We start from the raw sequence: 24,533 nt of genomic DNA, 5'->3' as shown, positions 1-24,533 counted from the left end.
AAATTGTATATGACTGTAAATAATTTACATGTTTTACATAAATAGGTAAATGTGTGAATTGTATATATTGTAATAGTTGTATGGAGTGCACGTATCAATAAAAAAAGCCACAACTGGCCGTCACTGTCTGTAATTCCGAGGCAGCAGCCCCTCCCCCGCTACAGAGAGACAGCAGCAGCAGAGGACTGTCCTACACTTCCTCATTTAGTGAGGCTAAATTAAAGCTGTTAACTTCTGGAACACGCCTACATTCTGGGTGAACTCATCCTTTCGTAACTCCATAAGTTGATCATTTAAACCATAGAAGCTGAGATGTTTATGATACAGCCGGAGAAGAAGTGATCAGCGCTCTCTCTCTCTCCCCTGACAGCCTTTGGTTAGCGGCTCCGCAGACAGAGACAGACAGACAGACAGACAAACACTGCAGTCACTACAGTAGTGTTCTGAATGCACCTTATATAAACAGAGCAACAAAACAAACTAGTGCGGGCATTTTGGAATCAAAAAAAATTATTGAAATTCAAACATTTGTAGCGGTTCCGGAACCAGACGTTAGGTGCTCAACCCTAGTGGGAATGCTCATCTTCCTAATCCTACTATAGTATATACTCGATGAGTTTGTAGTGTGTAGTACGTCAGTGGGACATTTCCAACACAGCCACATGTCTTTATCTGATGAAAACTGTGTATAAAACATGTGAATATTGTGCTGCAGATTCTTATCAAGTAAATATTGCAAGTTTTTTTGCTTTACATTGTGAAAAAAAAATTAAATTATCACTTATAATTTTTAGAAGTGTGAAAAAAGGGCTGTTCATAGCATCGTCTTCATGAATATAAGACGTTATCATCGTTTTTGCTCTGAAAATGTGGTGAACATTTGTGCCAAATGTGGCCCTGATAACCTTGATGACGCAAAGAAATGATTTTTGGAAATAAAAACAAATGCTGTGGAAACGTATTGATAAACAAACATATGCATTCATAGTTATTAATAAGGTGTGCTAGTGAAAAAGGCCCCCCCCCAAAAAAAAAAAAAACGGATTATCTGTCTTTTGATTGTGGAAACCTGCGGCCTTCAACTTCCTGTCTCATGCTGTGAAGAGGAAATAGGGCAGCGCTCAGAGAATCTATGTCCCGTTTCCACTAATCAATAGCGTCTGCACTACAGAGGCTTTTCTCACTTCATCTTCTTTTATCCACCAGGACACCACGGTCTACGATAAAGAAAAAGACATCATCTCCATTGTGAGTTTTTAAACTGAACTACAAGTCTTTCCCGCACTGTGTGGCCTGTGTGACGTGGATCCATTGCTTCTGTCTGTTTCAGTGCCGTCTGCTGGTGGCTGTGTGTGATGATATCTTGAGGTCCAGCTCAGACACGGTTCTATCTCACACTGCTCAGCTAGAGAGTGTCGACCTCGTGCCTGTGTTGCCTGGAGACCAGCTGGTAACTACTGGTTATTTTTACAGTTTTATCCATACAGTATGTGATAGAAGGTGGAATTTTGAGACCAATGTGATGGAGAACTTTTATAAAAGAATATAATAATGATCAATCAAAACATTCATATAAGAAATAACAGTTTGTGTGTTTTCAGTCATTTTGTTATGTTTATTTATTTATTTTATAACAATGTTTTCATATTGTGTTTTTTGCGGTAATTTTGTGCCATTTAGTTGTTTTTTGTCATCATTCTATGTATTTTCTGCCTTTTTTTTAATTTTTTGTTTTGTTATTGTTGTTGGTTATTTCACGCATGTTGAGTCATTTTGTGTATTTTGTGTTTTCATTTTGTTGTGTTTTTGGAGATGATTTTTAAATGTTTCTTTATTTTGTGTTTTTTTGTGCGGTTATTTTGTTGTTTTTTAGGGTTTTTGTGGTTATTTTGTATATTTTTGTTGTTTTTTCGTGTGGTTTTTGGAGTCATTTCTTCTATTTTTGTTGTTATTTTGTGTATGTAAGTTACTTTGTGTGTTGTTGGACTAATTTTGTGTATTTTTGTTGTCACTTTGTTTTGTTTTTAGAGTTATTTTTTTAAAAAAAAAATTCAGTTTTAGTTTTTTGTGTAATTTAGTTGTTTTTTCTGTGTTTTTGGAGTCATTTTGAGTATTTTCACTGTGTTTTTTCAGTTTGTAGTTATTTTATGTAATTTTGTTGTTTTTTAGGGTTTTTGTTGTTATTTTGTGGATTTTTCTGCCTTTTTGTGTATTTCTGTTGTTTCATGTATGTTACATTTTTTTGTATGTTTTTGGAGTAAGTTTGTGTAATTTTGTTTTGTTTTTTGAATTATTCAATAATTATTTATTATTTGTGTATTTTTCTGCCTCTTTGTGGGTTCTTATTTTGCAGTTTTGTGTGATTTTTAGAGTCATTTCTTGTATTTTTGTTGTTATTTGGTGTATGTTAAGTCACTTTATGAGTTTTTTGACTAATTTTGTGTATTCTTGATGTCATTTTGTTTTGTTTTTAAGAGTTTCATTTTTTGTGTGTAATTTTGTAGTTTTTTGTAGCCATTTTGTGTATTTTAGTTGTGTTTTTGCAGTTATTTTGTGTAATTCTTTTGTTTTTTGTTCTCATTTTGTGTATTTTCTACCTTTTTGTGTATTTTTGTCATTTTATTTTGTGCATTTCTTGTCATTTTGCATGCCGTTGAGTTATTTCAATCATTTTATTTTGGTCAATCCTGTTTTTGAAATGTTGTCTGCATTCGTCTCATCTCTGCGGTTTCCATTTCCACTGAGATCATAAAGAAATCTCACATCCTTTCACTAGGAAATCCATTTCCCCGTCAGTCGGCTTCTGTAATTCTCCATCACTGAGAGATATCTGTTATTATACGACTACATTCATGACTTCTTTGATGCGACCGCGTTGGTTCTTCATGTACCAGCGTTCTTTATAAGGCTTTATACAGTATCTCTTTATGCTCAGTGCTGCACATTTTACCTTATTTCCTGTTTTTTTTTTTTTCTATTGTGTGTTTCTGTACCTGTCCTTCTTCTCCTGTGTGATGTCTCTCAGACAAATATGCTGATATTGTTGCTATGGTACACGATATTAGTTTGTTGTTACCCATGGCTGCAGCTTGTGTACAGTAATGATCTTCCTGAGTTAAAGCCTAATCTATATTTATCCCAACTAGTAAACTATTACTCTGTTATATTTACACGTTTTGTGCATGAAGCAGCTTAGACATTATGTGTAGGACTGACAACTATAATGTTTCACATGTGAAAGTAACTAAACGTGTATTATTTTGCATGCAAACAGTTGCACAATAAAAAAAAAGCTGCAAAACGTACAATTCTTCTTTTTAAAACAAATTGTAAAGAAAATTATTACAATAATTATTTTTCCGTTACAATTTAGACACATTATAGCTTTTTATTTATTTTTTGCCACATTCAACACAACAAAAAACTGCTGACAGGCTACTATAGACAATATTTACAAATCTTATACATTATGATACAGTAAGTAAGTGGTTGTGTGTGATGTAATAATTATAATTATGGAATTGTGCTATTAGGGGATGAGGGGAGGAGACAATAACAAGTTAATAATAGGCAAATATGTCGGGGAAAGGAACTAAATATATATATGAATTCTTTTCATATTTTTCTGCACTATGGCTACAGATTAGCTTACCTCCACCAGTATGACTGTAGGGTGAAAAATATTTGGTTTTCTCTTCTCATTGTCACAAAACAGCTGTAAAAATGTAATTATAATAACAAAAACCAATAAAACATTATTGTTTGTGTGATTAATTAGTTGGGATTATAAAAACAACTTCCAGTTTTTCCCATTCTTGGAAATTTCATATGTTTTAATTAAATATATAATATTCTATTATAGCTTTTTAAAAAGTTTTTGTTTGTTGTCAGCCATTATATATATAGTGTGAATTATTATTATTATTTTTTTATTATAAGTTATTAAGGTTTGTTTTCATAACATTTTCATTTTTTTGACGTAAAATCACAAGGTAAATATTAAGGAGAAATGTGTGTTAAACAATTTAAAGACGTTATAGACGTACTGTTGGCTTTCTGGAGAGTGAATAGTTTTACCCATTTATATCTATCATAGTGATGATTTAATAGAATTAAAACAGAAAATGATCAAATATCATGTTTGTTTGTTTATCATTTTTTTCAGGGAATTGAGATCACCTCCACCAGCTCCAGTAACCACTACGTGACGGGAACCGCTGCCGAGGTCAGACGCCTTCAATCACGTTAAACTGTTTATTTTCATATTTTAAACATTCAACACTACCGTTTAGACCACGTGTCAAACTCGAGGCTCGGTGGCCAAATACGGCCCTTCAAAACATCCACATCGGCCTGCAGAGCAAAGTCAAAATAACTGAGAAAACATGAATCATTGTGTAAATGACCAAATAATTATTAAGTTGTGGATATCTCAGTACTGTTGCAAAGGAGCGTAAAATATTTGGACAATATTAAAAAAATAGAAACTTTTCATGGGAATTACTGATTGAAATTAACCAGAAACTATCATATCTAAAACTTAAAAAAAATGATAACATTTCAACAAATGAATGTAGAAGTAGAAGAGTCATAAATCCAATGCTTTGGCTGTTTTCGCATAATTTTCTAACATGATGGAAGTGTTTTTCACTCTGAAATTGTTGAAAGAAACCTAATTTTTTCCCCAAAATCCTGCTCAATCCTCAAATTATTTGACTAAATAAATATATTCACCAACTGTCACCTATTGTTTGGATATTTTGGTGCCTTATATACTCTACGTACACTATTATATCATTTATACACATCTTAAATAACTTTAGAGCAAAATGATGGAATAAATAAGTGATAACACACATTTTAAAGAATCTCATTTTGGAAATAATTTGAATGAAACAGTATTTAGATTCACAAAACGACAACAAAAACACAAAATAAAATGATGTATAATAATAATTAATACAAAGAACAGACGAACAACGACAAAATGACACCAAAAGCACATGCAGTAAGAGTGAAAAATACTATTACCAGCCACACACACACACAACAACAACAGAGACACATTAAATGAGAGAAAAATACACACAATCACTACAAAATACACAAAAATATCACAGAAAACGACATAAATGACACCAAAAACACACACACTGTGAGAGAAAAACACACAATCACTACAAAACACACAAAAATAACAGAGAAACATAAGAAACAACATAGAAAAACAACCAAACAGCACCAAAAACACACACACTGAAATAGAAAAGTTTAAATAATACCAACAACACACAGAAAATGACAACAAAAATACACAAAATAAGAGAAAAAGATACTGAATAATAATAAAAAAAGAACAGACAACAAAATACACACAAAATACACACACATAAAAAACAATAATAGAAATGAGCTTGATTAGAACTTAAAATACAAAGGTCAGTCTTGGTTCCACGTGAGGAGGGAGATCACCAGAAATAATAAAAACTATAGAAATAAAGGCACTAAATACTGATTTATTTATCACTCATTCATTCCATCATTACGCTCCAAAGTTATTTTTTAAATAAAATGTAGCAGTCAGACATAAGGGGGGGACTTGTTGTGTTAACATGGTTTTTCACCCTCACAGCAGTCAAATGATGTGTTTTTAAAAGTCCTGGCTGGTGATGAGGTGATCAAAGTCAACGATCAGATTGTGGTGAGTTTTATTTTGTAGAATGACAGCTATCGTGAGTTTGGTGATGTAACTAACAGACGTGTGACTGCACTAGGTGGGCTGGAGCAGAGCTAACCTGGTGAAGAAGCTGAGGGAGAACTCTAATGGAGTCACTCTGGTGTTGAAGAAGATCCCTGGATCACTGCGACACAGAGACTCTCAGATTAGCTCCACTAAGGTGAGTCTGAACCTCCTCCACGTCACACACACACACACACGTGCACCTAAAAACAACAACAACAAAGACACGCACTGGATTCAGGATGTTAACGCCTACAAAAACATTCCTTCTGCACAGTCAGCTTTTTTTTTAGATTTCACAGGAATGACTGGAGGTAAAAACCTTATGATTCTTCCAAAAACAATTATCATACTAGTGCAGGACGAGCTTGTGCCTGAAATATATCAATAAAATAATAAAAAATAAAAAAAACGAGAACACAAATATACAAGATTTCAAAAAGTTTCACTAATCTGCAACAAAATACACAAAAAGAGACAAAATCATCATACAAAAACAACAATAAAAATATAGAAAATGAAAACTTAAATACACAAAATGATGATAAGTTACTCAAATTGTCAACAAAAATAAACAAAATTAAAAAAAAAACAAAAACAGACAAAATTATACAGAACAACAAAAGTACAGAAAATGTGAAAACAATACACGAAATGTTGCTAAGTTACACCAATTGAAAACAAAAATACACAAAATGACGATAAAAATAGACAAAAACATACAGAACCAACAACATAAATACAGAGAATGATAAGTTACACCAATTGGCAACAAAAATACATAAAATGAAAACAAAAATATAGAAAATGAGAACTCAAATAGACAAAATTACAACAAAAATACACAAAATGACAACAAATACACAAAATGACACCAAAAATACACAAAATTACAACAAAAATATAGAAAATGAGAACTCAAATACACAAAATTATAAGTTACACCAATTGCCAACAAAAATACACAAAATGACAACAAAAATATAGCAAATGAGAACTAAAATACACAAAATGATAAGTTGCACCAATTGGCAGCAAAAATACACAAAAATAGACAAAAATTTAACAAGACAACAAAAAAGATCCAGAAAATGTGCTGAAATAGGCACCAAAAATACCCGAAATGACTCAAAAAACATTTAAAACCACAACACACACACAAAATGTGAAATGATATAAAAACAACAATATGCACAAAGCCATAGAAGAACAAAAATAAGAGAAAAATGGGATTTTGTTTGTCGCTTTTGATTTTTTGGGATTCACCAATATTTTCTTATCTAATGAATTCTAAAGAGGAAACATCACAGCCTATTAAATGTTAGTCCAAAATGAAATGAAAGAAACATAGAATAACCACCGATTATAGTTTAACTCACATTGTTACATATTTTTAAGCTTGTTTTTTTTTTTTTTTAATTTGTGATTTAAAAAAAAAAGAAAAAAAAAAATTTATAAAAGTTTATAAACTTTATAAAAGTGGGATTATTTTGCAGGTCAACCATTTAACAACTTTTTTTCATATGAAATTCAAGAAATGAAAGATTAAGGTTAAACATTTGAATCATATTTCATGTATTTTTTTCTTAAAGCCTGAGCAGACAGTTTTTATTTACTATTACTGTACATGAGATGTTTCCTCACATCAGTGATGTTTTCCATCACATTCCCCTTTGGACACGGACCAACCACGCCCCCTGGGGTCTGTTTCCACCAACACTTCCTCAATGGTCGCTATGACGACCGTCTCTCATCTTAAAACCACACTGAACGTGAACACACCATGCTAATCACAGCTCATAATAACGGAACTAACGCTTGTTTCACAGACACAAACTCAGACTCAGTTTGTTGTTGTTTATTTTTTCCTCGTGGGGTTTTCAGAAGGAGGAAGAGGAAGAGAGAAACCAAAGGTCTGAGGAGGAGGACGAGGACGAAGAGGAGGACAGGAATCCAAGGCACTCCCTGTTTGAGAGAGTAGCAGCGTCTGTCAGGTCCTTGTCTTTTAGGTGAGAACTTGAATTACTTTGTGTCGAACAACTACACGTTTATCCCAAAAAAAAAGTCCAAATCAATGTTTTTTAACAACAAAAAACCTCATTTTATTGCGCCAATATACGCATAGTACATAAACTTCGACATTTTAACTGGACGTTGATCACACTTTATTTTGATAAAACATACTGGACATTTTTATAGATTATATGGTTACGTTTTTTAAATAATTTAAGAACTTAACAGAATCACAATCTGTTGGAGAAGCAAAAGTTAAACTTTTTTATTGAAAAATGTAATTTGACAGTTTGATAAACATGTCACCTGTTTTTGATATTGGTACTTGAATTACAGTTAGTTACACTTTAATTGTTCTAGAAATGAAATAAATCACATTTCATACCATTTTGTACTTGTAAAGGTAAAATTTGTAATTATCAATATTGCAATATATATATATAGTATTGTTTAGTATCGGGATATATTGTATTGTCGGGATCAGAATATACAATACAATATATCTCGATATATTGTATTGTGACATGCAAATAGTGAATACCTTGAAAACAGCAAACCATTTAATAACTATTTCACTTATTGACTTTTTTTTTTTTGAATGCACCTAAAACACCTTCTGCACCTCATACATAATAGAAAGTGTCTATTCGTACGGTTACCGTATCGTACGAATAGCTATTGGTTCGTTTACCGAAGTACACGTACGTAGCGTCTTAGGGTTAGGGTTAGGTTTGGTTTAGGTTATCACCCTATATAGAGTTAGGTTTACGGTTAAGTTTAGTCTTAGTCACGCGGCCTAAACTGGCCAATGAGGGGCGCTGTGTACGAATAGAATGTCGGTATATTAATACGGCACCCGTACGGATAGCCACTGCCTATTTTTTGTCAAAGAATCAATGCTCCAACAGGGAAAAAAAATGATCTAAATCTCTGTCAGACTCGCTGTTTACGTCAGATATGGCGAGTTTATCCCTCTTGACCTTTGACCTCATGCGTGAGAACTGAACGCGCGCGAGATTTCCGAGAGCGTGAAAAGGCTAATTTGTTTTTCATTTCAGACTCCGGATCATTTCATTTAGATTTTTGGAGAAAAACTAAACTGGTGGTGTCCGTCCATACATCGTGAGTCCATTATCGTCGTTTGCATCGTATCGTGAACTCTGTCCATCGCCCCCACCCCAATACACACCACATATAGATGTAAAACGCGTGAAATAACGTTTATTCAAACTCTTCCTCGTCCTGTTATTAATTGAAGGTGGATGTTAAATAACGCTGATATAATCATCAGTGCTCTCTCTGCACCTCAATGACAGATCAAGTCACATCGAACGTTAATCCACTGGATTACCAGCAAACCCTCGACCCCTTTGACATGGTTAATCTGCCAGTAAATGCTGGGTTTACCACGAGGTCATTCTGTAAAAGACTCATCACACCCACAGCTACGAGGTGAAGGAGATGTGGGAGAAGATAAGATATGACGGGACTTGGAAAGATTAGGAATGACATAAAAGAGGTGGATTAAACATGGCAGAAGGGAGGATGAGATGTGATGGAGAACAGGTGGACTTTGATAAATGAAGCGAGTGGGTGTTGTTGCTTCTGCTTTGTGGGTGGAATGGATTCTGTCTGTAAATGAGAGCCTGTAGGTTTCTGTCTGTCTGTCTGTCTGTCTGTCTGTATCATAGATGTACTACAGCACATGCAGAGTTTCAAATTAATCTGAAAAAAACACAATTCTTAATATAATGTACATAATATACAAATACTAGTTATTTTTTTTGGTCGCGCGAATCATGTGACTTGGTTCTTCTTCTGTTGCGCAATCATTCCATACAATGTAAGCAGTTCATGTTACGGTTACCGCAGCAAAAATGAAGCAGAAAGCGGCCGCTGGCCTGATTTTATCATGAATTTACAACATGAATCTAAAAATGAGGATTTTTAATGACACTCAGAGAAAAAAACGTAATAAGAAATCAGGGCGGAGCTTCTTTCTTCTTGTCAATAGGACGTAACATGTTATTTGTTTGTAGCAGTTTTACTGTGTTTTGGACCAAATGCTTGGTATCGTTGGATTTTTGAATGTTTTTGGAAAATTTTGAGACTACTTTTGATAAAGGTGAGGAGGGCTGGCTTTTTTTTGTCTCCATTTTTTGTTATGGTTTGCATGGCTAAAAACTAAAGATTCTAAGCTTTCAAACGCTATATGATACTTGTGATACGCTGCTGTACTGTATTTGAGACGTATTTCATCCTTTACGAGCGTGAAAGTGTGAGAACATGTATGTTGACCCGCATTCAGGACCGTAGACATTATTAAACGACTCGTCAATGCTCATTTTTGTCGTCAACATTATCAATTATGGAACTAATAATTTTTGCATTATTATGTATGTTACACACATTTTGGTTGGCGTGAATCTCAGGACGGTCTATCCCACCCAACGTCAATTAGTCGCTCTTTTTTTGGGCTAAATGTGGTTGGTCTGTTTTAGCTTTATTGATTTAACCCAAACACAGTCGTTGAAATTGAGTTTGGTTTTTTTGGACCGTCCAACACAGTTGAATTTTAGCCCTTATTTAGTCATTTTTGACCATCAGAATTGGTCCAAATTTAGCTTTGCAGAAATTGAGTTGCTCTCAAGTCGTCCAACTAGGTCCACGTTTATCCACAATATACAGTAGTTGTTGAAAATGGTTTGTTATTGGACAGATTTGGCACATTTGGTCCAAGCGTGGCCCAAATAGGAAGTTCTTATTCTGGGTAAGTAGCTCAACAATTTTAACCCTTTTATTTGGGATAATCTGGACCAAATTAGCCAAAAAATAAGAAGAAAAGGTATTGTAACAACACTTAACACAAAACATAACAGCCCAAATCTGATCCTTACATCCTGGGAAGATAAGATATAAAACTTTGAATTAATTCATTAACTAACTAACTAAATTCATATTGAGTGTATAGTATACGACCAGAAAAAGATGGCGCTTCACCTTTTATTGACGTTTAGACGTGTGGCAAAAACGTCTTTTTAACCATATTTTTCTGGGTGGGATATGTTTAATTCTATTTTTTCAAACTCCGCCTATGTACTGCAGCCTCACACACACACACACACACACTCAGGTTGATCTGTACCTGTGTGTGTTCTGCTACAGGAGAGCGATACAGGGGCCAGAGGTACAGCAGCAGCCTATGGGACAGGAGGAATCAGAGCTTTCTCCTGACAAGGAGGCGACAGGAAGTCCGACTGCAGAGCACAACCAACAGGGGACGCTGTCGCCTCGTTCAGCCTCAGGTGAGACGACGTTTTCCTTCTTCTGGCAGCGCTGTGTAGAACAGGAAAAAAAAAACCGCACAGAAAGCTTTACTAAGAGGCAGCCTATCTCACCCTGAAAGGAAATACATTTTATTTTGAAATGCTAAAAACATGAAGTAACATTTTTAGAAGAAATCTGTTTTTTTGGGGTTTTTTTTTTTTTTTTTTTAAGAGATCGTCAGCTGTTATTAATTACACACCAGTCAGCGTTGTGTTAAATAATCATAATCATTTTTATGTTATTATTTTATTATAGCAGTAATTTTAGATTTACATGAGAGACACATCAAAAATGAACTTCAATTTGTTTGACTTTAACTCACAGTAAAAACAGATCAATAACCATCTTATTTTTCCACCTAATTCCAATTCAATTCAACTTTATTTATATAGCGTAAATTACAACAGTAGTCATCTCAGTGCGCTCAAAATATGAAATTCTTAAGAGGAAAAAACGAGAAAAATCCACATGAACATGCATCAGCTACAGTGGGAAGAAAAAAAACTCCCTTTCAACAGGAAGTTGGTTTCAGTAATCTTTAATCTTTAATTAATATTGTTTCCCAGACTCGACAACCTCCTATAAAACAACATTTTTTAGGTTTTTACTTTAGATTGCAATATTTTATCACAACATACTGAGTGGGAATAAACCTCTACAGCACACGGGTCAAACTCAAGGCCCAGGGGCCAAATTCCAAGTCTTATGGCCTCCAATTCCTCGGCCTCTCCAAATACACAAGGTCAATGAAACGCCACAATATTTGCTGGGCTCACAGATTTCCCAAGTTTCTCACAACTTGAATGCAGTCATTTTTAGTCTCGAATTGAAGAAAATTACAGGCTGTTTGGAAAGAAAAAGGAGTTCTTTCAACAAATTATTCCATAAATTGAATAAAAAATAGGCACAATATCAAGGAAATCTTGAGATCAGTCAGTTAGTGCTTGGAAATCGTCATTTATACGTAGAAGTGCAAACTATAGGGCAAAATAATGTTGAAATAATGCATTTTCTATGCCTATAATCTGCAGTTATTTAAAATAAAACTGGCTTGTATTTGAGCCCCAGAACTAAAATGTGTTTAACGCCAACCAGGAAGTTTATACATTGGCTAAATTCAGCTCAGTTTTAGGTCTTTGTCATACAAACACCTTATCATACGCTACCAAAAATGAAATACTTAAATAATGAAAAGAAAGAAAGATCACCAATGCATATCTCTGTTGTGATGTCTTCTTATAAAATAATAATCAGAATGATAATAATAGGTACATTTGTGTTGTTGTTTCTGCGCAGCAGGGGATCTTCTCAGTTTAGAAGGTGCCAGACTTTCCCCAGGACTGAGAAGAGACCGCTCCCCTTCACCGAGGACGCCGTCACCGCACCCGTTCTTTCAGGAGAGAGCCAGCGTCAGCTCCTGCCCTGAGATGGGAGGACACACGGTGAGAGGAGAACAATCCTAACACAAACAAAAGCTACAAAAATACACACAATGACTCCAAAAACACACTAAATGGCAATAAAAATTACAAAAAGTTACTCCTAACACAAACAAAAGCACCAAAAAATACATAGAATAACTCCAAAAACACATAAAAAGACAAAAAAATACAAAAAAATGACTTCTAACACAAACAAAAGAACACAGAATAATTCCAAAAACACACAGAATGACACCAAAAATACACACACAATGATAAAAACACAGAAAAATAAATTATTTAAAACTATTTTATGATAACTTAAAATGGTGCTTTTTGTTTTGTTTTGTACTGATGGCCACTTTAAATTTGGTTCAGCCGTTGCAATAATACATTTCATCCAAAAGGAAGAAATTTTAAAAAATGTAATTTATGTGACCTTTTTCCTTCACAAATAAAAGCATGCGTGCAAAATTGTTTCTTTTAAAAATCTGTCGTCTTCTTTGGTTAAATTACTCTCCTGGTTTTGAGTTTTAAAAATCTTGTCACCCTATCTACTGCTTTTTATACCATTTCACACAGGTCTCAGAAGTATCTAGCTTTAGTAGCAGTAGCCGAGTCATGTTAGCTTCTGTGCTAAAGCTACACTGACATTTTAACAGCTTATCATGCTAGTTAGGCTTATGCAGTGAAAGAAACACAAAATGATATGAACTTACATCTTCACAAAGCAAAGCGCGTCAAGCTTTATCCAGAGTTCTTAAGCTAAGCTAAGCTAAGCTAAGTTAAGCTACAGACCCATGTTTCCAAAGCATGTTTGGTAACAACCAGCAGATAAAATCCATCCACTGGATCCTAAGAGGCTAAGCTGAGGCTCGTCTTGTCTTCTTCACGTGTGTTTAGTGCAAATTAAATGGTGAGGGCGGAGCTTATCTCCCTGTGGGAAGGCGAGAGGGCGGGGAGTAGGAGGAGTTATTCCTCTTATGACGGCAAACGGTGGCGGAATCATTTATTTTAACTTTTGGAGCCTCATAATGAGACCATGAAGTTATACTGTATATTACTGATATAAAACCATTAAAAAAGTGACATTTCTATAACATAGGACCATTAACAATCAATTTCAGTAAATTTGACAGAAGATATTCTCTTGTATTTTCAGGGGAATAAGGACACAAAAAAGAGCCCCACAAAAGGTAAGAAATGGACTCGTGTGTGAAATAGAGATGGGCAATCTTATCGGTTTTCCTATATTTTTATTTTTAAAATCGTATATTCCTTTTTTAATTTAGTCATTTATTTATTCTTCCCCCCACTCGTCTGCATCCATTGACACTACATGTAGCGTAATCTTTTCCTGTCAAATATGCATGTTTTTCTTGAAACATTATTATTTAGCACGGATTATGTTTTATGTGGAATACATCCATTGGGGAATCACAATAAAACTAGGCTTTATTAAAAATAATAATTGTGTGCAATTTTTATAAATGCCCTTTGTAAATTGTATAAATGTAAATGTAGTGTAAATTCTAGAAACAGCTGATTATCCGCTGTATTTAAGTAACGCTAAGTAATTCTTAGTTATTTCTGTCCTCCCAGGAATGACGACGGCGATGAGTCGGCGCCGTATCTCCTGTCGTGAGTTAGCTCATCCCGACTGTGACGGCTGGCTGTGGAAGAAAAGGAAAGAAAGCAGCGTTTTCATTCCTCAGAAATGGCAACGCTTCTGGTTTGTCCTCAAAGGGCCGTCCCTTTACTGGTACACCAGCCAACAGGTGAGCGAAGAAGTGACCTGGTGGCCCCCAAAGTAAACGCACAGAATAGAAACTCAATGACAAAACAAAAATATACATCATTACAAAAGAATAAACCAAATAACAAGACAAATACTCAAAATGACCACAACAATACACATAAATAACAGAAACAGCAAAAATGACTCCAAAATAAGCAACAAAAATACACAAACCCTTTGTTCTGTTCTAATGCTGAGCTTGATCATTGTTCTAAATGCTGACATGAATGTTGATAATGTAAAATAACAGGAAAACACACAAATTGACAACAAAAATACAAAAGGGACTCATAACGTGAACAAAAACAGCAAAAATAGACAGAATAACAATGAAAATACACAAAAGGACAAAAAAATATACAAAAAATGACTCTTAACACAAACAAAGCAACAAAAATACACAGAATAACTCCAAAAACACACAAAATGGCAACCAAACATTAAAAAAAAATGACTCGTAACACATACAAAAGCCAGAAAAACACACAGAATGACTCCAAAAAACACACAAAATGGCAATAAAAAATACAAAAAATTACTTCTAACACAAACAAAAGCAACAAAAATACATAGAATAACTCCAAAAACACATAAAACGACAATAAAAATACAAGACTGACACAACACAAACAAAAGCAACAAAAATACACAGAATGACTCAAAAAACACAAAACAACATCAAAAATACAAAAAATGACTCCTAACGCAAACAAAAGAGCACAGAACGACTCCAAAAACGCACAAAATGACAACAAAAACACAAAAAAATGTCTTCTAACACATACAAAAGCAACAAAAATGCACAGAATAACTCCAAAAACACACAAAACAATGATAAAAACACACAAAAATAACAAGAAAAAAAGAGAATATTAAAAAAAAAAAAAAAAGACTTTTAAGAAACACAAAAACATCAAACACACTCCAAAAAACATACCCAACAACAAAAATCAGTGGAAACCAGTTTAAACAATGCTGACCTGTGTTTTATTTTATATGAAGTTCTCAAAGTGCCTTTCTGTCCTTAATGAAGTGTTTTCTGTTTTTTTTGTTGTTGTTGTCCTCAGGATGAAAAGGCCGAGGGTCTGGTTAACATTGCCAGCTATAACATAGAAAGTGCTGGAGAACACAAGAGAAAATAGTAAGAAACCACCTTTAAATCCCCATTTTTCCTCAGAGTTTAAAGGTGTAGATAACAGCTTTATAACCGATGTAGTGAAAGGTATTTCAGGCTTCTCGTCTGAAACACAGGCTTTATTGTGTCGCTGCACGGTGAGAGATGGATAATGTAATGGATTTATGGAGCATATAGTCTGTGTGTGACGCTATTTTTCATCCTGGAAATTCACCTTTTTCAAACCAAAAGCTTTGATCATCATTTGTAGAATCTCAGCATGATTTTCATTCATTTTGGGTTTTTTTTTGTGCTTTTCTGTTTTTCCTCCACCAGTGTTTTCCAAATGTGCCATCAGAAATTTCAAAACTTCATCTTTGCTGCAGATAACGTCAGCGACATGGGAAGGTAAATGGAAAATTATCATGAATGATATTTCCTGTGTAGAGAGTGTAAGTTTATGTTCACTCTTTTAGTCTTTCTTGGTCAGCATCGCCCCCTACAGGCTGTGAGAACAGCCTCATTAATGCAGAAAAGGAAAGAAAACTAAAGAAAATGATTGACAAACAACAACAAATTTATTTTAAAATTACATCAACACCTATTTTTCACTGCTTGAATGACTGATAAGACAAACAAAGGCAACAAAAGCACAAAGATTGACATCAAAAACCCCCAAAAAAATGACAAAAATGCATAGAATTAACAGAAAAACATTGTTTTCATTTCCTGATTGACTCATAACACCCACAAAAACATCAAAAACACACATAATGACACAAAAAATATACAAATGATGACAAAAATAGAAACAATACCAGAAAAACAGACGAAAAGAGAATAAAAATACTAAATATTGACATAAAACATAAAAAACACACAGAATGACTCGAACAAAGAATAAAAATACAAAAAATGACTCATAAAAACATCAAAAATATCCAAAATAACTCAAAAAACACACCAAACAACAACATAACTCTACTTAAATCAATAAAGAAAACATACATACATACATTGAATGACTCATAAGACAAACAATGGCAACAAAAACACAAAGAATGACTCCAAAAACACACAAAAGATGATAAATGTTCAAAAAAATAACAGAAAAACAAACAAACGGAGAATAAAAATACGAAATATTGACTCATAACACACACAAAAATATGAAAAACACACAGAATGACTCAAAAAACACACAAGACAATAAATAAAAAAAAGAGAACGAAGAATAAAATACAAAAAATGACTCAAAAAACACACCAAACAACAAAACTACACTTAAATGAATAAAGAAAACATACATACATACATTGAATGACTCATAAGACAAAGAAAGGCAACAAAAGCACAAAGAATTACTGAAAAAAACACACAAAAGATGACAAATGTTTAAAAAAATAACAGAAAAACAAACAAACAGAGAATAAAGATACAAAATATTGACTCATAACAGACACAAAAACACAGAATAACTCCAAAAGACACACAAAACGATGACAAAATGCATTAAAAAATAATTTAATTATTTTCCTTGTTTTCTGCACAGATGGCTAAATTCTCTGATTGCTGCCATACAAAAGCACAGGAAGTTCTCCAAAAACCCCGACAGTGAAGAAGGTGAGCAAATACATTCTACATGTTTCCACCAGTTTGTAGCAAATTCAACTATATCGTGTCAAACCCAAGGTAAGCTTTGGTTTAGAGGAAAAATTCCCTCTAACTGGATGAAGCCTGCAGCAGTACCACAGTTAGCGTTGACAGCGCTGCCTCAACCGGTTTGAGTGACATAATAATAATAAAAATAATATTAGTCAACAGTAAATCACTGGCAAAAACAATGACATCCAAAACAAGAGAGAAAGGCTTCACATACATCAGCAAAAGATCCACAGGCAGAGCTAAATGAATGAATATTTGATTCCTGAAAGCTCTAGAAACTAGTCTTTTCACACTTTTCACACCCATGTAGCGCTATCTGTTACTAGGGACAAATATATATATATGAAATATATAAAAGAACAACAATGATACTCAAAATAACAACAGTAATACACGTGAATAACAGAAAATGACTCAGTAAACACACAAAACAATGAGAAAAACACAGATATAACAGACAAAAGGAGAATAAAAAATACAAAAAAAATGATGACTCAAGCAAAAACATCAACAACACACATAGTGACTCGACAAAACACATCAAATAACAACAAAAATACACTATAGAATGAATAAAGAATTAATGCTCTGATTGGTCTTTATTCTAAATACTGACATGATGAATGTTGATCATGTGACCCTCAGATCAGATACAATCACATTTTTATGGCTCTGCTGTTATAAAAGTTGCAGGGAAAAACTGTAAAACACACACACACGCACACACACACACACACACACACACAAAAAACCCAGAAGGCATCGTTGAATCAAAGAGAGAAAGATTTGATCTCGTTTACAGAACACCTTCAATATCACGAAATCTAATCCAAACAAATCAAAGTTTTCATACTCAACATTGGAACGAGTGAAGAGTAAAGCTGTCATATAAATGTGGATGTGAGGCCACCCACAAACCTAACGCCTCCAATGACTACAGTGACACACAAAATCACAGAAAAATACAAAAAAGGACAACAAAAGCACACAAAACTGACTTCCAAACTAAAAACGACAGCAAAAATACACAGAAATGACAAAAAAACCCACAAAATTATTCAGAAAACCCAAAGTGGGTGTACTATGAATCTAGATGACCTCTTATCACGCTAACTTCCAGGATTTAATCAGTGTGTGCTGGACTACAAACCTCGTAGAAGCTAAATCACTATGGCAACTAATGCTGCACAGCTAACCTGGTCTGGCTTGGATGTTGGTGAGTCCTAAAGCCCCGCCTCCTGACCAATCAGATCTCTTAGAAAACGACCTGCCCATTGTTAGATGATCCTGGTTGGTGCAGATCTGACGGCTGAGTTTATAAAGAAGGTTATTAATTATAGATTTACTGATGACGTCCTTTAGGAAAGATATAGATTTATATCTAATGAACTGATTTACAGTCAGCTGATGAAGCCTGTGTCGATACGTGTGTGCAGACAGCTGAAGTCATCAATTAATTAATTAGTTAATTAATTAATGATCTGGTGCAGAAGTCAGTAATTAATTAATTAATTAATACTCTGGTGCTGACATTATCAGCAGGAACATGCACAATGTGTTCTCATCCCAGTGTGTGTGATAGAGGTCCACTTGAATAGAAACACGTGTGTGCTGTAATAAAGTTTAACTGCAGAGCGCTGTCCGTTTATCATCCAATGGATTAATATCATAAATCATCTTGTGCTGTTACACATTAACAGTATCAGCAGCTTCCTGTCTGAGTTCCCTCATTCCTGTCTTTTCTGGGTTGCCTTTGGTTTAACTTATGGATTTTAATTATTCATCATGTTAAACTTCAGCAACCTGGTCGTTACCAAGTTATGAAGTGGATCAGATCCGAGCGAGTATAAAAGCTCCGCCTCCTGCTGTGTGTTTCTCTTCACTGTCATCATGGTTTTATATTCATTATATTTGTTTAAGATCATAAACTTCCTCCATTCATTGTAAAGACGCTCAGTCTGCCAGTTCTCTCCACTGATTGGTCAGACGCTACAATCTCCACCCCTTTCTTGTGCACACGCACGTAGCGAGGCTGTAATCACTTGGTTTGAATTAGCGTGTTGTGATCAACAGTTGTAGTACAGCTTCTGTCTGACAGGGAATGTTTGGTTAGTTGAAGCCAGTTAACGGAGATGAATCCAATTTAGATTTGTAACACAGGCCCAAAGTGACAACAAAAATGAACAAAATGACTCCAAAAACACACAAAATGCACACAATTATGTTGAAAATCCAAAGTGACAACAAAAATGAACAAAATTACTCCAAAAACACACAAAATGCACACAATTATGTTGAAAATCCAAAGTGACGACAAAAATGAACAAAATGACTCCAAAAACACACAAAATGCACACAATTATGTTGAAAATCCAAAGTGACAACAAAAATTAACAAAATTACTCCAAAAACACACAAAATGCACACAATTATGTTGAAAATCCAAAGTGACGACAAAAATGACAGAGAAATGCACTGAAGGACAACATATTACACAAAAATGACTATTAAAAACACAAGCAAACACACACACATGCACACACACACACGCACGCGGTCCTTTAGATAATTTAGTGACACTAATCAACCAACAGCGTGTGTCATTAAACTGGGGTAGCGAGCGTCAATAACCAGTAAAACTGGATCACGAGGAGAATTCCCCTCAGAAAAAGTCCTTCTGGGGTTTTTTAGTTTACAGTTAGGAGAAAGTTATTTTTCAGTGCCACACATCAAAGGTAATTCATCAAAGAATCAAAGGAGCAACAGTTTTTGATTGGGAGGTGATTTCCCCCTCACGTCCATCCACATAAAAAACAGATTGATTGAGAAGTTGACATCGTGTGTGATGCGTTGTTTGTGTCTCGTACAGAATGTTACAGTGAAACTGAATCAGAGAGTGAATCATCGCCTTCGCCTCGCAGGAGAAACAAGGTTCAATATTTAAAAAAAAAAAACAGGCCAGTACAGTATTTCCTCCTGGTGTTAGGGTAACCACTGATATCATTCTGTGTGTGTGTGTGTGTGTGTGTGTGTTTCTCAGAAGGTTCAGGCCAACACTCTTCCTCGCCCCAAACCAAAAAGCAACAACAAGGTTCCACCACTGAGTCCATCAGCAGAGGGCAGTAAAGTCACAGGTAAACATTTACTACAGTAACAATAATTCTCCTTCATCACAATAATGAGGATTAATAATTCATTTCATTTGAGAAAACAGATTTTTTCCATTTGTGAAATGAATTCTGTAATAAACGTTAATGCTGTAGATTTGCTCTCTGGTAACAAATGATTGATTTATAACTATTTATTTAAAGCTGCTGGAGACAATAAAAAATGACAAATTAAATAAGATAAAGACATACTTTAGGTTTCACAGATCAATAAATCCAAGATCATTTGTTCTAGAAAAAGAACAGATGAAAGGTATTGTATTGTCCAGCATCTACCGTAAATTCTCCAATTAAAACACTATTGGACTTATTTTTCACGGTAATTTAATTGGGTTCAACGAATTTTAATTTAATGTAATATATTCTATTTAACTGTAAAATATGTCTATGTTAAACTAGTTTTTTTTGTACTTTAAAATACATATTTTTGTTTTTATTCAAGATTTATTGAGGATATTTTTCTGGGTCTTCTGCTTTATTTTGTATTTATTTTTATTTGATTGTAGAATATTCTTCTGTTTAAAGTTAAAATGAATGTAATTGTTGAATGAATGTAATTTTTTTTATTGAGGTTTTTTTTGATACAGGGTCTTTTAATTTAATTTAATATATTCTATTTAATTGTAAAATATGATTATGTTAAACTAGTTATTTTGTACTTTAAAATATCAATTATAGTTTTTATTGAGGTTGTTTTTCAGGGTAATTTAATTTAATGTTATATATTCTATTTAATTGTAGAATGTGTTTATGTTATTATTTTGCACTTTAAAATATATATTTTTGTTTTTATTCAGGATTTATTGAGGTTATATTTAATTTAATTGTAGAATATTCCTCTGTTTAAGGTTAAAATGAATGTAATGTAACTCATTCGTAAATGACTTTGACATCCCACAATGCAACTCTTTGCACACAACTTTTCTAACAATGTCAATAAACAAAAGTGAGATTGAAACAAACTTTCAAATGGTAATTTCAAGTAATCTATGAGGTCTATGTTATGTTTTGATCTAAATATTTAATCTTTATATATTCATCATTCTAATACTTCCCTTGCTCTTTTTATTTTTATTAAATTTTGCGTCCTCATTTCTTTGGGAAGGCGGTCCTGTGGACGAGATGGGGATGATGTTGAACAATATAAAGGAAGGAGGCGTGTCTCTGATTGGCCACGAGCAGCCGTTCACCCACGACCACTTCAGGAGGTCCTTCATACGACGCAATAAGAACCCCGTCATCAACGAGAAGGCCCACACGCTTCGGGCTCTGCAGAGCACGCTGAAGGTGAGGACCCTTGGGGTCAATTTGACCCCATTCAATGTTTATTATTCAAATAAAAAAATTTATTTTATTTTTTTGCTTCATATTTCATGACTTTTCCTAATTTAATAGGTACAAATGATTAATTATAAAATGATCATGTGCTGGACACATATTGCTGGCAATGGTGTTCCTCATGGGGTCAATTTGACCACAAGCTGTTATAGCTGTGGCGCTGCAGGAGAGGTCATACCATCACCACAACGAACAGGGTTCATATTCCTGTGATCATCAACTCATTTCATAGCAGCCAACCCACTCAGCGCCAGACGTTTTAGATGATTTTCACTGATTTTTCAAGACCCACAGAATATTTTGTCCTCAGACAATCTGAAATCTGAAAGATTAGACTCTACTTCCATCAGAAAAAATTATTTTGTTTATAGTTTGTTTAGTTTTTTCCGTAATCAGCAGTTGAATAGAGGCAAGTTTGTGACAAAAAGCTGAGAAAAAAGGCTTTTTCTTTCTGAAAAAATCTATTGACTTTTTTTTTGCTTTAGCAACGCCTCAACATTGGTTTCCTTTTATAAAACCTTAAAAACAACACTAAGACCAGGCATTTGATTTATTTTGCTATCTGGTCAAAGTTGAATGGATTTCTTACTGTATTTTGGCATTCCTCCAAGTCTCTCCCCCGTCATTCTCCACACACGCAACTTCCTCCTCCTCCTCCTGGACATACCATGTGTCACTGCTTGCCCTGTTTTTCTGATCGTTTTTTCTCACCATCGCCACACTCTCAATAATCCACTTAGGTTCCACACATGCTCTGGTTGAGTGTGAGCTGCTGTGACCTGGTGGGAACTTCAGCATCAACTGTGTAGTGCCATTTTCTGTCTCATAAACTCCTTTCCTCTTCCTCTGAGCTCTGCCCATCATGGGTGATCTATCATTGATATGTGCGCTGCTGCCACCTACATGGCACCAGTTGGTCACTACATCATGGTACAAGCTCGATCTTCACAGGAGAGCTTTGTCACACTGTCTCCTAGCAACCCCAGCTGAAACACACAATTCACGTCTATAGACGTGAATGGCACTCAATGAGTTAATGTTGTCAGTAAATTTCAGAAGATTTGGATTAAAACTATTCACGATAAATGAATTGTAATTTAAAAGTTTGTCATGATGGTGGCGCTAGGGGTTTCATTATCACAATTGACCCCAAGGGTAAAATGTGTTAGTAATGTCTGAGGATAATAGGAGGGTTAAAGCGAACGTCTTCTTCTCTTCAGGCCAAAGAAGCCGAGCTGCAGCAGATCAACAAGATCCTGGATGAGTCTCACTTCAGCGCGTCCACGTACCGTCAGTGGAAGGAGACCAACGAGGAACTGGTTCAGGAAATAGAGAGACTGGCCGTGCTCAAGACCTCCGGAACCAAGGACGGTGCGATGACGCAAGACACGCCCACTGGGGAGGTCAGTCTGGAAACTGTCGCTCAGGAAACAAAAGGCGCGTACAGACTCAGCGACGGAGAGCAGTTGGTGGACGCGGAGCCGCCACCGGTTCCCCACGTGGTCCCGGAGGCGAACACGGAGAGCAGCAGCGTGTACGAACTGTCTCTGGGCTCGCTGCAGGATTCCATCAACCAGCACCTCAGTCAGATGGCCGAGAGCGGAGACGTGCCCGACAACTACTCATTTTATATTTAGGAGCGCAAAACAACAAAAAGAACTGCAAAAAAAATCATGTTTTTTTATACAATTGTACGAGAGTAAAGAGATCAATTTGCCGAGTGTCAGACTGAGTACTGTGTGTGTGTGTGTGTGTGTGTGTGTGTGTGTGTGTGTGTGTGTGTGTGTGTGTGTGTGTGTGTGTGTGTGTGTGTGTGTGTGTGTGTGTGTGTGTGTGTGTGTGTGTGTGTGTGTGTGTGTGTGTGTGTGCCTTTTTTTTATTTTTTTTCTTGGATTTTAAATAATATTTTGTAATCTAAGTCACGTGATCTGTGGATAATAGACTTTTACCACGAATATAAAAAGTATTTGTTTATGGAGTTGACCTTTAATAAAGGTACGTATATGAAACATTTTGCACAAAGAACTCAGTGTTCCTCGTCTGTTTCATTTCAACTAAAAAGTGAACTGTGCTCTAATGCAGTGGTTCTCAACCTTGGTGTCGTGAGATACTGGGAGGGGGTCGCCAGACGCCATCAAGAAACTATTAAACTAATATGTTCTGAACAATTTGAGCCCATTTTTACTCTCTTCTGCAACTACACCACACGTGTCATATTTTACCCTATTTTCATTACTTTTTGTCATCATATTTTGGCTCTTTTTAATGCACTGTTGCTACATTACACCTATTTCTGCTGATGTATATCATGAAAGACGTGCGACAAATGCACGTAGATACAGTAAAATGCACAAAACAACAGCAAAAATGCACAAAATGACCTTAAAAACACACCAAACAACATAAAAACACCAAAATGAGAGCAAATAACATTCAAATTACAAAAATATATCAAACAATAAAAAATGACTACAAAAATACACAAAATGACAACAAAAACACACCAAACAACATAAAAACACCAAAATGAGAGCAAATAACACAAAATTACAAAAATATATCAAACGATAAAAAATGACTACAAAAATACACAAAATGACAACAAAAACACACCAAACAACATAAAAACACCAAAATGAGAGCAAATAACATTTAAATTACAAAAATATATCAAACGATAAAAAATGACTACAAAAATACACAAAATGACTACAAAATACACAAAACAACATATAAACACCAAAATGAGAGCAAATAACACAAAATTTAAACGAAAATGAAAGAACAATATACAAAATGACAACAAAAGCTGTGATAAAAGATGCTGATATCTCAAGATTAGTGCATATTTCACCTTAAATTCACATATATGTAATGAGGGAATTACATTCCTCTTGCAACACCCCAAAAACATGTGTGTATAGTCCTTAGTGCCATTAATCCTAAATAT

The 24,533-nt window shown here is 34.7% G+C and overlaps 1 protein-coding gene across 3 annotated transcripts in view; it reads left to right on the top strand.

The window, feature by feature from the left end:
• Positions 1-23,608, top strand: part of cnksr1 (connector enhancer of kinase suppressor of Ras 1) — a 44,944-nt gene extending 21,336 nt beyond the window's left edge. For 2 of the 3 annotated variants that reach the window (XM_028438756.1, XM_028438758.1), the window contains 17 exons: positions 1,207-1,248; positions 1,331-1,450; positions 4,166-4,225; positions 5,633-5,701; positions 5,775-5,897; positions 7,625-7,749; positions 10,919-11,058; positions 12,377-12,522; positions 13,664-13,697; positions 14,104-14,279; positions 15,367-15,440; positions 15,750-15,821; positions 16,966-17,036; positions 19,948-20,009; positions 20,119-20,212; positions 21,351-21,532; positions 22,804-23,608. In XM_028438756.1, the coding sequence (XP_028294557.1) occupies positions 1,207-1,248; positions 1,331-1,450; positions 4,166-4,225; positions 5,633-5,701; positions 5,775-5,897; positions 7,625-7,749; positions 10,919-11,058; positions 12,377-12,522; positions 13,664-13,697; positions 14,104-14,279; positions 15,367-15,440; positions 15,750-15,821; positions 16,966-17,036; positions 19,948-20,009; positions 20,119-20,212; positions 21,351-21,532; positions 22,804-23,220 (2,007 nt within the window). In that variant the 3' untranslated portion in view covers positions 23,221-23,608. The remainder of the gene's footprint in view (positions 1-1,206; positions 1,249-1,330; positions 1,451-4,165; positions 4,226-5,632; positions 5,702-5,774; positions 5,898-7,624; positions 7,750-10,918; positions 11,059-12,376; positions 12,523-13,663; positions 13,698-14,103; positions 14,280-15,366; positions 15,441-15,749; positions 15,822-16,965; positions 17,037-19,947; positions 20,010-20,118; positions 20,213-21,350; positions 21,533-22,803) is intronic. The other variant, XM_028438757.1, reaches the window with a different exon arrangement.
• Positions 23,609-24,533: the final 925 nt, after the last annotated feature.

The sequence above is a fragment of the Gouania willdenowi genome, chromosome 22 (genome assembly GCF_900634775.1).
Source record: "Gouania willdenowi chromosome 22, fGouWil2.1, whole genome shotgun sequence".
In the NCBI taxonomy this organism is placed as follows: Eukaryota; Metazoa; Chordata; class Actinopteri; order Blenniiformes; family Gobiesocidae; genus Gouania; species Gouania willdenowi.
This window is presented reverse-complemented; position numbering and strand designations above follow the sequence as displayed.